The 17,854-nt window shown below is 36.4% G+C and overlaps 1 protein-coding gene across 6 annotated transcripts in view; it reads left to right on the top strand.

Moving 5' to 3' along the window:
- The window catches only part of TRIM37 (tripartite motif containing 37), a 148,495-nt gene that overhangs the window by 68,810 nt on the left and 61,831 nt on the right, over window positions 1–17,854 (top strand). For all 6 annotated transcript variants that reach the window (XM_032616234.1, XM_032616232.1, XM_032616233.1 and 3 more), the window contains 2 exons: window positions 1,052–1,133; window positions 7,826–7,902. In XM_032616234.1, coding sequence (XP_032472125.1) covers window positions 1,052–1,133; window positions 7,826–7,902 — 159 coding nt within the window. The remainder of the gene's footprint in view (window positions 1–1,051; window positions 1,134–7,825; window positions 7,903–17,854) is intronic.

Raw genomic sequence — 17,854 nt, 5'->3', positions numbered from 1 at the left:
GACAACTTTAGTGTTTTTTTGTATGTGTACGTAAGTAAGAGCTAGGTAGGTGTCGTTCCTGGGTAGCATACAGACCTAATGAACTTTGTCACTCAGTGTGTAGTCTTCGAAGAAACAAGTTTTGTATTAGATACATAGAGGTCATTTGTCTGGATTGTTTTATGTCTTCTAGATGGATTGCTCCTGTAGGGTGGGGAATGGAACTTTTTTTTTTTTTTTTTTTTAAAGAAGAGGGTCTACTTAGCCTTTGCTAGTAAGGTAAGGTGAATGGGATGATAGAGATCAATGAGCCCTCCTACCCATCCTCAGAAATAAGAGTGGTGGGAAGTAAGAAATTGTGGATGGGAGGGTATTATTGTAAGAAATTTGTAAGCTTTGTAACTTGCATGCTAAGTTTGTTGGCTTTTACAGCTTTTTCTCTAAGATTAGAAGCCAAGATATTAAAACACAAAGGTCCTAAGGGACTTGTCTTAAAGGGCAGCATGGAAGTGGGGAATGAAGAATATAAAAGGGTCTTGCCTTGGGAAGAGAAAATCCCAAGAGGTGATACCATCAAACTAAGGCCAAACTGAGAACGTATACCACTCCCCATTTAATTTGTTTTTTCTTATGGGATAATTTTGTGGCTAAAATATAAACCGAGGATTACCCCACATTTTTTTTCCATATTAAAAAAGGATAATTATACTGCGGGGATGTGAGGAAGAAACTTTTTTTTTTTCCTTTAACGGTGGAAGACTGTTGAAGTGGTAATTAGATTCAAGGCACTTAGTTATATTTTTCTTTTCCCTTAAATGACAAAATTTTGAGGGTTTTTTTTTTTTAACCTGAAACTTACTGCTGAATATTTCTGTATCATTAAAGTTTCTTTTATTTCAGAATGTTAGTATACATAAATTTATACAGTGAAATTTTGACTTCTTCAGTCACCTTCATTTACTGGTCCAGGACTTCAAATAAGTAACATGAAGTGGTTGGGTTTTGTTTTTGCCTGTTTGCTATTTCCCAACAGTTTTGATCTTGGGATTCAGTTGGTTTTCTTTTACTTTAGTACTTTGCGTCAGAGAGCAGATCCTGTTTACAGTCCACCTCTTCAAGTTTCAGGACTTTGTTGGAGGTTAAAAGTTTACCCAGTAAGTTTTTCATTATTTCTAATAAATTTTGAAACCAAGATCTTTCTTTTAGGGTTCGATAGTACACTGGTTCACTTTTTTAGTGGAGAAAGGAATTAAAGTAATGACAATTTTCTTTATAGGATATGTTGCTAAACCTGTGAAAAAAATGGCTTAAATATAAACAGTGTAACCACTGGCATATTACTGAACCTTATTTCACTAACATTTAGAAGAAATGTTTAAAATTCTTATTTTAAAAATCATTTAAAAAAATACATTTACAGATGGTCATCAGAAACACATGTGTGTTGACTGCATACTCATGGTGCATTCCAGTATGTTTCTTTGACCTGTAGATTTGCTGCATATTGGCAGCTGGACCCAGTGGTATGATGAGCTGCATAGTCAATTCCTATGGCAAGAATATAAGCAGTAGTGTGTGCTTTTATCACATCATATCTAGTTGCATATCTTTTTGTCATATTGATGCGCATTGCCTACATCTGTTAATTCACTGGAAGTTGCAGAATAGTGATTCTCATTTTGTTTCTTTTTTGCTTATTACGTGTAATGCTTTTATATAGAGATGCTTACCTTTACCTATTGTTTGGTTATCCAGTATTACAGTTCATATAGAATAGGCAAGACTCTTTCCTGTTATTTAGTGATTTTCCTATTCTCTGAAAGTAATTAACTAGGTTTTTTAAAAAAAATATCATTATGAACTCATGGATTTATACATATTTAGTCTCTTTAAGTTGGCTTCTGTGTCACTTTGCTCTGACCCTAATAGTCTAGTAGTGATGCTAGTAGTTAGCTTTCTTGTCCTCTTCCGTGGCAAGATGTTCTAGTCTCATCTTGTACATTTCCTACTCTGTACCTGAAATTGGTCATTTTATCCAAAAAGCCCTGATTTCTTTTAGTGGGAAAATTGTATTTCAAGACCAAACTGGGCGTTAAGGGTGCTCATTTCTACCAGGTTAGTCACTGTTTCTAGGCTTTCTTCATGAACAGAACTAGGGAATTACATAGGCAAATGTATGTGGGGGTTTGGGAAGGGGGAGGGATTAATATGTATGTATGTATGTATTTAAAAATTTATCTAATAGACTCTATTTTTTAGAGCAGTTTTAGGTTAACAGCAAAATTGAGTGGAAAGTACAGAGAGCTCTATTCGCACCCTCTGCCCCTGCACGTGCACAGCCTCCGCCACTATCAACATGCCCTGTGCCAGAGTGGTACATTTTTTGCACTTGATGAATTTACATTGACACATTATCACCCAAAGTCCTAGTTCATTCTTGGTGTTATACATTTTAGAAGTTTTATTTGTTTGTTTTTAGCCCAAAGACCATACTTTGAGAAAAACTGGGTAGGAGTGTGCTTAAAATTGAAGTGGAAAAACTCCGGTGATCTTAATAGAGAAAAAATATTTATGAACACTTTACAATTGCTATATAATTGTAGAATATCAGGGTGTCATATGTATGTATGTATTTTTTAGAGATAAAAAAACTCCTGAGTTAATGCTCATGTTTACAATTCAAATTAAGGATTAAAGAGTTTTTTAAACATAATCTCTTTACATTATACCTGTATCTCCTTTCTTCTATTCTAGGAATCCTACTTTTTGAAGCCATAGGAAATGATAGAATTATAATCTCATAATCAATCACTTATTTGCCTTATTTCACCTTACAAACACAAAAATCTCAGAAGGGGAACTCTAATTCCATCACTGATTTGATTACTGAGAAATGTTTAAAATTTTATTTGGAAATATACTCTCCACATTTCACTGTGCCATGTCTGGACAACAGTTAGGGTGTTCAAAGCTTGTTCTCTAGTAAATTCTACTGGAAGGGCTAATGAAAGCAATATTTCCTGAATTTTTGTGTGTTGAAAATAGTTTGTATCCTTTATAAGCTAAAGCCAGTATTGCTGGATGCAGAATTCTTGGCTCATGTTTTCTTTCACTGGGTATCTTAAATATTCAATTCCATTTTCTTTTGGTAAAGTCTGATGATAAACTGATCCTTAAAAGGCATTTGCTAATATTGTCTGGATGCCCAAATAATCTAATTCTTTTTTTAAGTTACATAATTTACTACTATATGTTTTGGTTGTTCTCGGTCAGTATTCTCAGTTACATGCTGGGCTCTTTCAATATGTAGTTTTAGACTTTTTAAAGAAAACGTTTCCTGAATTATAGTTTTAAATATTTACTTTGTTTCTGTCTTTGGTTTTCTCTCTTGGGACTTGTATTATCTTCATTTTGCATCTTCCTTGCCTGTCTTCAATATTTACCACTTTTTCTCTGAACTTCTCAGCTTTTTCTTCATTTCTTTTTAATTTTTAAAATTTTCTTTTGTTCACTTATTTTTTGAAAGATATAAACTGTTGTGCTTATTTGCTCTTGTGTTCCTTTTAGTTCAGTCTTTATTTCTTACATAACTTTTCCTTTTATTTCTCTTTCCTTAGTCCTATTACCTGGTTTCTGAGTTTTTCTAAAACTGATTTGTGTTATTCTTTCATATCATATTATTTTCTTATTTTTTCTTTTCTTCCTGTGGGCCGTCATATTATTTTCTTAGTGTCTATTAGGTTCTTTTGAAATGGTTACAATTTTGATCTTTGAGTATGTTTTTCTAGGGTGCTTTCATTGTCTGTAGGGATGTTATTTTCTTTATTTCCTCTTTTTTTAATCTTGGTAAGTGATGCATAACATAAAATTTACCATTTTTATCATTTCTAAGTGTACATTTAGTATTGTTAAGTATATTTACATTGTTTTGTAACCAACTTCCAGAACTCTTTCTACTTGCAAAACTGAAGCTCTCTGCCGGTTAAACAGTAATTCCCCATTTCCCCCTCTCCTCAGCCCCTGGCAACCACCATTCTACTTTCTCTATGAATTTGACTACTCTAGAATCTTCATATATGTGGAATCGTAACACAGTAACATCTTCTTGTTACTGGCTTCTTTTACTTAGCATAATGTTTGTAAGGTTCCTCCGCTTTGTAGCGTGTGTCAGGATTTCCTTCCTTTTTAAGACTGAATAATATTCCGTTGTATGTATATACCACATTTTGTTTATTCGTTCATCTGTCAGTGGACACTTGGGTTGTTTCTACCTGTTGGCTATAGTGACTAATGCTGCTGTGAACATGGGTGTGCAAATATCTCTTCAATATCCTGCTTTTGATTCTTTCAGATATATGCCCAGAAATACTATTGCTGGATCATACGGTAATTCTGTTTTTAGTTTTTTGAGGAACCATATTGTTATCTACAGTGGTTGCACCATTTTACATTCCCACCAACAATGCACAAGGGTTCCAGTTTTTCCATATCTTTGTCAATACTTTTTGTTTTCTGTTTCTTAGATAGTAGCCATCCTGATGGGTGTGAGGTAATTCATTGTGGTTTTGATTTGCACTTCCCTAATGATTAATGTTGTTGAGCATCTTTTTATGTGCTTATTCATGGCCATTTGTATATCCTGTTTAGAGAAATGTGTATTCAAGTCCTTTGCCCAGTTTTTAATCAAGTTTTTTGTTGTGTTGTAGGAGTTTATATATTCTGGATATTGACCCCCTTATTAGATACCTGATTTACATGTATTTTCTCCTATTCTGTAAGGTTTCTTTTTACTCTGTTGATTGTGTCCTTTGATGCACAGAAGTTCTTAATTTTGTTGTTGTCCAGTTTGTCTATTTTTGCTTTTGGTTTCATATCCAGGAAATCCTTACCAACTCCAATGTCATGGAGCTTTTCCCCTATGTTTTCTTCTAAGGTTTTATAGTTTTAGGACTTATATTTAGATCTTTGATCTATTTTGAATTAATTTTTTTATGATGTAGGGGTCCAACATCATTCTTTTGCATGTGGATAGCCAGCCAGTGTGATAACAATCAGAAATCTGGTGCCTTGCTTTCTGAGAGATTTCCTCGTTCTTCTCCCCTTCTCATCTGGACCTTTTCCTTCCTTTGTTTGTATTATTTCTATGCTGTTTATCTTTTATTTTCCTCCTAGCATTTCCTTTGCAGTCTTTGGACCTGTCATAGAAGGCCGTACATATTCGTTTTTAAGAGTTTAGAGTGACTAGACTGCATTTAGTTTTCAGACTTTTTTATGTTAGGCCCCCTTATACTCAGTTGGTATTATATTGAGCAACTCTTCAGTTTCAGCTGTCATATGTGGCTTGTGATGCTTTTCAGTGACTAACTTTTGTCCATTTTGTGGTTTTCCTTCTTTCGGGTCCATTAGATGTCCCATTGCTTCTCTTTCCTTTCTCCCACACTGTTGATATCATGCAGGTCTTTGTGGTTATAACTGGTATGTCTTTACCTGCTTGTGTTTTGGGGGTTGTGGAGATAACCTGTCATTTAATTTTGTTATAAATGTTGTTTGTGAGCTTTTGGTTTTGTTGTTCAGTTTTGTTTTGTTTTGTTTTATGTTTGGATTTAGAGAGTTGTAAAAACTATGCTGCCATTTTGGCAGTCTTCCCAGAATCCTCTGCCTATTGAAATTCTTAAAGCTAGGGACTTCCCTGGTGGTGCAGTGGTTAAGAATCCACCTGCCAATGCAGGGGACATGGGTTCAAGCCCTCGTCCGGGAAGATCCCACATGCCGTGGAGCAATTAAGCCCGTGCGGCATAACTACTGAGCCTGTGCTCCAGAGCCCACGCACCACAACTACTGAGCCCGCCTGCCACAGCTACTGAAGCCCATGCGCCTAGAGCCCGTGCTCCACAGCAAGAGAAGCCACCACAATGAGAAGCCTGTACACTGCAACAAGAGTAGCCCCCGCTCGCCACAACTAGAGAAAGCCCACATGCAGCAACGAAGACCCAACACAGCCAAAAATAAATAAATAAAGAAAAGAAAAGAAAAGAAAATTCTTAAAGCTAGTATTTTGTTAGAGGTACAGATGGCATGTCAATAAAAGTGGTAAAAATTTTGTTCCTTAAGATTATGATAGGGCTTCCCTGATGGCGCAGTGGTTAAGAATCTGCTTGACAGTGCAGGGGACACGGGTTCGAGCCCTGGTCCGGGAAGATCCCACATGCCACGGAGCAACTAAGCCCGTGTGCCACAACTACTGAGGCCCTCGTGCCACAAATACTAGCCCGTGCGCCTAGAGCCCATGCTCCGCAACGAGAAGCCACTGCAATGAGAAGCCTGTGCACCGCAATGAAGAGTGGCCCCCCACTCGCCGCAACTAGAGAAAGCCTGCGCACAGCAACGCAGACCCAACGTAGCCGAAAATAAATAAATAAATAAATTTATTTTAAAAATAAAAAGATTATGATAAAAATTAAGTCAAAGAAATTTCTAATCTTATTATCTGTTAAAATTAGGAGTGAAAAATGTTCATTATCTTTTATTAATTGATTTCATTCCAGAGAAATCGTTTTAGGAGCATAATTTAAAAGAAGAAAAAAAACCCCAGCTATTTGAACAAGGATATTGGTTGATTTTTAAAAATCAGTGTAATTTGCTATATAATTTATGTTCAGTAATATTCACTAATTTTAGCAAGTTTTCACAAATATATATAGTTGTATAATCATTGTCACAATCATGACTTTTATCACCCTCAGAAGTTATGTAATTTATCCTTTTCACATAATCCTTTTTTCTCCTTTCCTGGCCTCTCTGCAACCACTGATCTGTTTTTGTTACTATAGTTTTGCTTTTCCAGAATTTCATATAGTAGGATTATATGACATATAATCTTTTGTGTCCAGCTTTTTTCACTTAAGTGATGATTGATTTATTCGTAATATTTATTGAGTGATTACCATGTCAAACCCTGAAAGCTCCCTCAGGACCTTTTGGAGCAAAGTAGCCTAGAAATGAAGGGGTTAAGAAGTACATGTACCCCTCTATAGACATATTCCTGCCCTCAGCCCTCACAGTCTAGTTGGGGAAACAGATCTTTATACACACAGTTATAACAAATATAATCTTCTCACACAGTACTGGAGAAATACAGAGGGGAATAATTGTACTCATAAAAATCTCTGTAACAGAAATTTAAACAGCTTTTCAATCTCCAGACAGAATCTTATGTGAAATCCTAACATATAAAACATAGAAATTGTGGGTTCGTGCCCCGGTCTGGGAAGATCCCACATGCCGCGGAGCGGCTGGGCCCATGAGACATGGCCGCTGAGCCTGCGCGTCCAGAGCCCGTGCTCCGCAACGGGAGAGGCCACAACAGTGAGAGGCCCACATACCGCAAAAAAAAAAAACAACATAGAAATTATATTTAATTGCTTTCAACATCAATCAAGTGTGTTTTTTTTCTATTTTACTCTCTTTTGATCTTATATATCTTTTTTTTTTTTTTTTGTCTCATTCCTAGTGAAATTGAGGCTTTTCTTTTTTTGGCGTTTTTCTTTGGGGTTTTGATTTTTCTTGGAGGCTCATTATTAATACTGTATGTGTTAAAACTCTTAACTCTTTTCATAGTAGTTGATGCTTTCTTTAGTTTGTATGCTTTCATATTTTTTTTAATTGCAAAAGTTTTAAATTGTTATAGATTCAGACCTCTTGGTCTTTTTATTATCTCTTATTGTTTTTAAGCTTAAAACTACTTTGGCATCCAGATATCTGTATTTTGTTTGTTTCATTGTGGCTTAAATTTTTACATTTAAATTGATCTGGAGTTTGTATAACATCTTTTTCTTTTTTTTTTAAGGATGGAAATGGAGTTGTTCGTGGTTACTACTTATCTGTGTTTCTGGAACTCTCAGCTGGCTTGCCAGAAACTTCCAAGTAAGACATGCAATTAAGTAACAAACTTTAGTGTGTGTTTACATACCTTCTTAGCATTTTTTATTAACTACTTTTGTTAATTACTACATTATGTCTGTTAAGATGTATACTAGTATGGAATCCCGGGAATAGTATGATGGCATAGACTGACAGTTCTCAAATTATATGGCCTCAGGACTCTTTATACTCTTATTAAATTTTACTGGGAATCCCAAAGAGTGTTTCTTTATGTGGGTTTTATCTATTGATATTTTCTGAATTAGAAATTGAAACAGAAAAAATTTTAAGTTTTTATTAATTCAGTTTAAAGTAATAATAAACCTATTACATATTAACATAAATAACATTTTCTTGAATAACTTTTTCTAAGGCAAAATAATACTTGGTGAGAAAACTTATTGTTTTGTGTTTTTAAAAAAAATCTCTTAATGTATGGCTTTTCAATTTACTGTAATACGTTGTTTTGGTTGAAGTATATGTATAAAATCTGGCCTCAGGGATTTTGGATTTCATATGTAGTTGGGAAAAGTTTTTTTTATATGAGATACAATTCACATAAAATTCACCTTATAAATAAGTGTACAATTCAGTAGATTTTAGTATAGTCACTGAATTCTACAGCTATCACCAATATCTAATTTCAGAACATTTCATCACCCCACAAAGCGACCCTGTACTCATTAGCAGTCACTTCCCTTTCCCCTCCCCACCCAGTCCCTGACAACCATTAATCTTTTTGTTAGGGAGGAACACTTTAAAAAGCAGTTTTAGATAACTGTGAATTATCTTTGATTTTACCCCCAAATTGAACAAGTGGTTGTTTCTTAAATGTAATTTGCAATATGAAATCTGGAACCGTATCAGTGAATTTATTTCACTGTGTTACATTAAAATCTGTTGGTTTGGTATGAGATGTCTGCTTCCAGTTATGATGGAGTAATGGAAGTAACCGTTTCTTCTGCAACAACTGAAAAGAAAAATAACATTTCCTAGACACTGGACATGAGACAACAAATGAAAACCATCCCTAGAGACAGTAAATAAATAAATCAGATCTATGATTGCCTCGCTTAACCTTGAGAAAGTTTTCAGGCTGTAACACGTGGAGGCACACTGCAAGAGTCTGGCTGACTCCTTGAGTTGAGGAGACAGTGCTGAGTGTCTAGGAAGACCAGCGCACCCAGAGTGCAGTGGACAGAACACCAGAGGAGAGAGCTGCACAAAGAACTCCAGAGACTTGTAGAGAGTTCTCTTCAAATATCAGCAGAGTACTGAGTAGGGCATGCATGTGAAGAAACCTACCTGAGGTTGGGAGAATAACCATTTGAAAGGATTAGAGGGAGTGGTGCCTGGTGCCAGTAACTGTGTCAGTTCCTACCGCTATAGTGGAGAAACTTGTAATCCATGGGACACTAGGTGAAGTACTCAGGAAATTTTTGCCTCGCTAGTGGGGAACAGTTAGTCCTAGACTGGACACTGCTCCAGACCCATCTAACAAATAAAGGCAAGACCTGAAAGGATCAAATTGTTTCCAAGTAACCTAACTGCATCCCAGAGCAGAGCGCAAGAAAATTTATAAGGTTACAAAAATATCCAGCACCCAACAAAGTTAAGTTGACAATGTCTGTTGTTCAGTCAAAGATTAATTGGCATGCAAAGGGGCAGGAAGATATAACCAATACTGAGGAGAGTAATCAGTTAATTTAAATTGAGAAAGAACTGTTTTTTTGTTTGTTTTTTTTAATGTGGGTTATATCTATTGGTATTTTCTGAATTAGAAATTGAAACAAATTTTAAAAATTAATTCACTTATAACCTATTGCATATTAACATAAATAACATTTCAATGAATAGTAACTTTCTCTAAAGCAAAATAATATTTGATGAGAAAAATTTTACTGTTTGTGTTTTTGGAAATCTTTGTATGGCTTAAAAAAAGACAACTGGATTCTCATGTGAGAATTACGAGAGAATATTTAAGACAGTTTTTATAACCACTCCATTTGTTCAGAAGTTAAATAGAGATATGGAAGATATAAAAGACCCAAATTGAATTTCTTGAGAATGAACTATATTTGAAATGAAAAATACACTGGATGGCATGAACAACAGATTAAACATTGCAGAAGAAAAGATTAATGAACTTGAAGGCATTAGCAGTAGAAACTATTCAAAATATGAACATAGAAAAATGAATTCCTAAACTGAAAAACAGCTTGAAGTAGCTTAATGTACAGATATCTGGAGTCCTCAAAGCAGGGGATGGGAAGAAAAAAGTAAATACTTTCTGAACTTGATGAAAGCATTAAATCCATGGATCGAGGAAGTTCAGTGAACTACAAGCACATGAAACATGAAGAAAACACCAAAGCGCATGATAATCAAATTGCTCAAAGCCAGTGATAAAAAAATCTTAAACTGGCAGTGAAAAAAAAGATGTTATATTTAGAGGCACAAAGATAAGGGTGAAATCAGGTTTCTCACTGGAAACAGTACAAGTGAAATGATAATACAGCAACATTTTTAAAGGATTGAAAGAAAGAAATATTAACCTAGAATTCTATAATCAGCAAAAATATATCTTAAAAAATATAGTGAAGCTAAGACATTTTCAGGCCTGGACTATAAGAAATGTTAAAGTGCATGCTACAGATAGAAGGGAAATAATACCAGTTGGACCTCTGAATCTAAACAAAGAAATGAAGAGCATCAGAAATGGAAATTGCCTGGTTAAATAAAATTTATTTTCTGTTAGCAAAGTAATTTTAAATGATAATTGTTTAATCAAAAATTATAACATTGTATTTTGGGATTTTTAACCTATGTAGAAGCAAAATACATGATAACAACAGCTGTATAAAGGCCAAAAGAGTAGAGCATGGACGTATAATGTAAGATTCTGACAGTATATGTGAAGTGTTATAATAACAATGAAAGCTAGACTGTGATAAGTTAAACATACGTACTATCCTATTTCTGTTGCCTGCTATAACAAATTACCACAAATTTGGCAGCTTAATAGGAAAAATTTCCCTCACAGTTTTGGAGGCCAGAAATCCAAAAACTATTGCTAGGGCAAAATCGAGGTTTCAGCAGGGTTGTACTAGCTCCAGAGACACTAAGGGAGATCCATTTCTTGCCCCCTTCAGCTTCTGCTCGCTGCCAGCATTTCTGGGCTTGTGACCATGTCACTCCTGTCTCTGCCTTTGGTCACATGGCCTTATCTTTTTTTGTGTCTGTCAAATCTTCCTCTTCTTTTCTCTTACAGTGACACTCATGGTTACATTCTGGGTCCACATGGATGTTCCAGGATAGTCCCCTCATCTCAGGATCCTTGGCTTAATCACAACTGTATATTCCCATTCACACGTTCCAGGGATTAGGATATTGATATCTTGGGGACACTGTTCAGCCTCCCACAACTATAAACTATAAAGCCACTGCTAAAATGACAAAGACATTTAGTTTATAAAGCAACAAAGGGGATAAAATTGAAACAAATCCTAATCTTAAGGAAGGCAGGAAAAGATAACAGGTAACAAAAAACAGATGGGACAGATACCAAGACGTGGTACTATAAATGGTCTACACACCCCAATTAAAAGGCAGAGATTGTCAGATTGCCTAAAAAAGCAAAACTCAAGTGTATGCTAACCCCAAGAAACATACTTTAAATGTAAAGATATACCATACTAGTACTAATCAAAACCAAGTTGGAACTGTTGTTTTAATATCAAAGTAGATTTCAAAGAAAAGCATATTACCAGAGATAAAGAACTTTATTTCATAGTGGTAAAAGGATCAGTTAATGAAGAAGACATATAACGACTATAAACATTTTCTGTTTATACCCTGATAACAGATCTTCAAAATACATGAAACAAAAACTGATAGAAGTATAAGGAGAAATAGACAAAAACGAATCTCTCAGTTGATATAACAGGTAGGCAGAAATCATCAAAGTTATAGTACATTTGAATAGCACTGTCAACCAACCTGACCTGATTGACATTTATAGACCATGTGATCCAACAGTAGCAGAATACAAATTATTCTTACGTGTGCACAGAATATTTACCAAGAAAGACCATATTCTGGAACACAGAACATGTCTCAATAAATTCATAAGTATTCAAATCATTCAGATTGTTTTTTTACCATAATGGAGTTAATTTAGATGTTAGTAACAGATATTTTGAAAATCCGATGTATTTTAAAGTTAAATAACACACTTCTAAATAACCCCTGGATCAAAGAGGAGATTATGAGAGTTTCTTTTTAAGTGTTTTAAACTGAATTAAAATGAAAACACAACATACCAGAATTTGTAGAATGCTGCTAAAGCAGTAGGTAGGGGGAAATTTATAGCATTAAATGCCTACGTAAGTGAAAAGCAGAAAGACCTTAAATCAGTGATGTCAATGTCTACTTTAATAAACTAGAAAGAAGAAGTTAAATGGAAAGTAAACAGAAGAAAGGACATAACAAAGATCAAAGAGTGCAGTGAAATAAACAAATGCTGTAGAGAAAATCATTGAAATCAAAAGGACAACAAAATTTGAGGGCTAATACTATATGACTAAGATTTATAATAAGGCCACAGCATCAACATAATACAACATAGTATTAGCATAAGAATAGACAGATGAAGAATGGAATATACAGATTTCTTCCACTGTCCAAAAGGAGAGCGGTCCTGTGAAACCTTTCGTAGGCTGAAATGGCATAAACTGAAGGAACAGTTACCTTAGGACATATCTTGCTAATGGATGCACAAAATATATCAGGACGAAGCATAGATACTCACAGACACAGTTGAAAGCTATGGCGGCTTGATACTGAGATGCTGGGTATGATTCCCAGGGAAGGAGCTTGGCGGTGCCGCTCTTGCTGCTTGGAGCATGCCTCTATAATGGCTTTCTACAAAATAAGCACTGAATGCTGTTTTCACTTTTCAGCTTTTTTTGTAAAAACAAAATTTCTCTTCAGATTTATTTTGGTTAGCAAAAACAGGTACTAGTGTAGGTTCTTTTGTAAAAGTTAAGTGGCATAAAGAGAATGTTCAAAAATGGGGGATACCTGTACTATGATTCTAGAAATAAACACACATTCATTAGGAAACTATTTTTTGACAAAGATGCAAAAACAGTGCTATGGGGAAAGTGTAGTCTTTTCAACAAATTGTGCTTGAACATTTGGCTATACATATGCAAAAAAATTGAACTTGGATCCATACCTCACACTATATACTTAAACTTACTGAAAATTGATCATAGACCTAGATTTAAGTCCTAAATCAATAAAACTTACTGGACACAACATAGGAGAAAATTTTCCTTTGGGTTGGGCAATGATAGTTCAGTTACAATGGAAAAACACAATCCATAAAGAAACATTTGTTAATTAGGCATCTTGAGAATTGTAAAGTTCTCTTCTTCAAATTATGTGGATTTGTATCAAGAATATATAAGGAATTTGAAATTCAACAATAAAAAAATAAACAAGGTCTCTTTTCAGTAAGGGCAAATAGTTTGTCAGACACCCCACTAAAGAAGATTTATGGATGGCAAAATAATCCTGTGTAAGATGTTTAATAGTATAAGTCATTAGGGAAACAGAAATTTATCTACAGGACTTCCCTGGTGGCGCAGTAGTTAAGAATCTGCCTGCCAATGCACGGGTCATGGGTTCGATCCCTGGTTCAGGAGGATCCCACATGCCACGGAGCATCCAAGCCCGTGCACCATAACTACTGAGCCTGCACTCTAGAGCCCGCGAGCCACAGCTACTGAAGCCCACGCTCCTAGAGCCCATGCTCTGCAACAAAGAGAAGCCACTGCAATGAGAAGCCCGTGCACCGCAACGAAGAGTAGCCCCCACTCTCCACAACTAGAGAAGGCCTACACGCAGCAACGAAGACCCAGCGCAGCCAAAAACAAATAAATAAAATAAAGAAAAATTAAAAAAAATAGTAAATTAAAAAAAAAAGAAAGTTATCTACAATACCACTGTGTCCTATTAGAGTGGCTCTAATTAGAGATCATACCACGTGTTGGCAAGAATATAGAGAAATTTGAAGTCTTATATGTTTCTGGTGGGAATGTAAAATGATACAACCACTTTTGTAAACCATTTGGTGATTTGTTAAAAAGTTAGACATATGGGCTTCCCTGGTGGCGCAGTGGTTGAGAGTCCGCCTGCCGATTCAGGGGACACGGGTTCGTGCCCCGGTCCGGGAAGATCCCACATGCTGCCGAGCGGCTGGGCCCGTGAGCCATGGCCGCTGAGCCTGTGCGTCCGGAGCCTGTGCTCTGCAACGGGAGAGGCCACAACAGTGAGAGGCCCGCATACCGCAAAAAAAAAAAAAAAGTTAAACATACACTTACTGTGTGACTCAGCTAAACGACTCCTAGATATTCACCCCAGAGAAAAGGAACTAGATGTCCATTCAGAGACTTCCAGAAATGTTCATGGTAACTTTATTTGGAATAGCCAAATAAAATAAACCCTAATTGCCACCAACAGATGACTAGATAAGCAAATTTTGTTATGTCTATACAGTGGAATAACGCTCAGCAATAAAAAGTAATGAACGGTTGATACGTGCAACAATGAGAATGACTTATTTTTTTTATTTCTTTTAATATTTACTTATTTATTTTGGCTGCGCCAGGTCTTAGTTATAGGATCTTTTAGTCGTAGCATGCAGACTCCTGGTTGCAGCATGCCTGTGGGATCTAGTTCCCCGACCAGGGATCAAACCCAGGCCCCCTGCCTTGGAAGCACGCAGTCTTACCCACCACCAGGGAAATCCCTAGGAATGACTTTTAAATTAATTATTCTTAGTGAAAGCAGCCAGATAAAAAAGAGCAGATATATATGATTCCACTTATATAAACCTCTAGAAAAATGCAAACTAATCTATAGTGACAGAATGCAGGTGTGCGGTTGCTTAGAGATCAGACAGGCTGGGCTAAGGTTGGGTGGAAGGTGGAGGGAGAAGGTAAGAGGGAAGAATTACAAAAGGCAGAGGAAACTTTGGGGATGATGGATATGTTTAGTATCTTGATTGTCATAATGGGGATGGTTTTATGGGTATATATAAATGTGTGAAACTTACCAAATTATACATTTCAGTTACACTTCATTAAACCTGTTTTACTCATTGGTAAAATGTCATTGGTCTGTCTTATACTTTGCATGGATCTTTTACTCATGCATGATTTTGTAACAACATGGAATAATCATTTGGAAAATAACAACTTACTAAGTAGTGTTGACACATTTCATTATGCAGTATCAGTCACATTCATGGATATCACCGTTTTCACAACGAAAGTCTTGAAGTATCGGAAAGCTTTTAAGCTCATGCGGTACATACAAATTTTCCAGGATTATGTTTTTTCACTTGAAAGTGTGTTTTATCATTGGCAACAAACATTGACAGTTCTTTTCCTTAGTTGTTTTGGCACAGAAAATGTCTGCTTGGTATCCACAACCAAATAACCATTGTTTGTCAGTTCTCTGAATTTGAGGTTTCACAAAAAAAGTGACTGATGATCTTGGAACTCAGCTGAACAAAGTGATTTTTCCAAGGCAACCATTGCATATCACAATGCAGCATAAGTACTTTATGTATATTTCCCATTTGTGACACCAAGCATTGAGGTTTAATAACATCTATCATTTTTACTACTTCTTCAAAGACATTCTTTTTCTAAAAAACTTTATTTTATTTATTTATTTTTGGCTATGTTGGGTCTTCATTGCCGTGCATGGGCTTTCTCTAGTTGCGGCGAGCAGAGCTGCTCTTTGTTGAGGTGCGTGGGCTTCTCATTGTGGTGGCTTCTCTTGTTGCGGAGCACGGGCTCTAGGCGTGCGAGTTTCAGTAGTTGTGGCACACGGGTTCAGTAGTTGTGGCTCACGGGCTCTAGAGCGCAGGCTCAGTAGTTGTGGGGCATGGGCTTAGTTGCTCCACGGCATGTGAGATCTTCCCGGACCAGGGCTTGAACCTGTGTCCCCTGCATTGGCAGGTGGATTCTTTTTTTTTTTTGGTGGTATGCGGGCCTCTCACTGTTGTGGCCTCTCCCGTTCGGAGTGCAGGCTCAGCGGCCATGGCTCACGGGCCCAGCCACTCCGCGGCATGTGGGATCCTCCCGGACCGGGGCACGAACACGTGTCCCCTGCATCGGCAGGTGGACTCTCAACCACTGCGCCACCAGGGAAGCCCAAAGACATTCTTGAGAGACATTGAAAAATTTTTTTCCCATCTGAAAGTGTGTAGCAGTGAATATAATGATTACTGGTACATTTTAACTACCGTTGCTTTTGCACCGTTAGTGCAAACGTCAAACACTGCGAAAAAGGCAAATAACATCTTAGCGTTATCACGACGATAGTTTTGACTTTTTGGATCACTGAAAGGATCATGGGAACTGACCCCCAGTGACACAACTTCTGACATAGACTAACTTTAGTGCAGAATATTCTTGCCATGACTGGTGAGTCAAACTACGAATAATGCTAGTAATATGGAAAGGATTCTGGCCTCTGAGTTGTAAGTATGTTTTAGTCATAGCTCTGTTCCAAATCTCCTGTGTGTTCTGAATCAGTGGACTTACCTGTATTGTTATTATAACAGCTCACCTCTGCTGAATATATACTTTGTGCTATGCACTGTGCCTTGTATAACTCATTTTGCTTTACTACCACCTCGTGAGCTGTTAAATGCTATTTATCACTCCCATTTCACAGGTGGAAATACCATAGCTAAGTTATTCACTCGAGTTCAGCATTGTTAAGGTACAGTCTTTTTAAAATTTTTTCTTTCTCTGTATTCTTTGTTCTTAACCACCAAGCTCTGTTTTATTTCCTGAAATCAGCCCTTGTGATTGGGAAGGTGGTTGATCTTAGGCAGAATTATAAAAAGTTTAGTGATTATAGGATTTTGTTCATAACCCTGTTGCTACCATTAATCTTGGTTCTCTTCTTGTCTCTTGATTAATTTATTTCCTATATATAGGCATACTTTAAGATATTGCAGGTTTGGTTCCAGACCACCACAATAAAGCAAGTTACATGAATATTTTGCTTTTTTGGTGCATATAAAAGTATGTTTAAACTATACTACAGTCTATTAAGTGTGCACTAGCTGTATGTCTGAAAAAAAAATGTACATACCTTAATTTAAAAATACTTCATTGCTCTAAAATGCTAACCACCACTGAGTCATAATCTTTTTGCTGGTGGAGGGTCTTGCCTCAGTGTTTGATGGCTGCTGACTGATCAGGGTGGTTGTTGCTGAAGTCTGGGGTGGGTGTAGCAATTTCTTTAAACAAGACAACAGTAAAGTTTGCTGCATTGATTGACTCGTCCTTTCATGAATGATTTCTCTGTAGCATGCAATGCTGTTTGATAGTATTTTACCCAAAGTAGAACTTCTTTCAGATTTGGATTCAATCCTCTCAAACCCTGACTCTGCTTTATCAACTAAGTTGATGTAATATTCTAAATCCTTTGCTGTCATTTCAACAATCTTTACAGCATCTTCACCTGGAAGTAGATTCCATCTCAAGAAACCCTGTTGTTTTGTTTGTTTGTTTGTTTTGCTTATCCATAAAAAGCAACTCCTCATCCATTAAAGTTTTATCATGAGATTGTAGCAATTCAGTCACATCTTCAGGCTCTACTTCTGATTCTCATTCTCTTGCTATTTTACAATATCTGCGGTTACTTCCTCCACTGAATTCTTGAACTACTCAAAGTCATCTGTGAGGTTTGGAATCAAGTTCTTTCAAAGTCTCCTTAATGTTGATATTTTGACCTCTTCCCACAAATCATGAATGATCTTAATGGCATCTAGAATGGTGAATACTTTGCAGCAGGTTTTCAATTTACTTTGCCCAGATGCATCAGAGCAATCACTGTCTACGGCAGCTATTGCCTTACGAAA

This window comes from Phocoena sinus, chromosome 20 (assembly GCF_008692025.1).
Source record: "Phocoena sinus isolate mPhoSin1 chromosome 20, mPhoSin1.pri, whole genome shotgun sequence".
Classification (NCBI taxonomy): domain Eukaryota; kingdom Metazoa; phylum Chordata; class Mammalia; order Artiodactyla; family Phocoenidae; genus Phocoena; species Phocoena sinus.
Note: the sequence above shows the minus strand (reverse complement) of the source record. Positions and strands in the feature narration are given on the sequence as shown.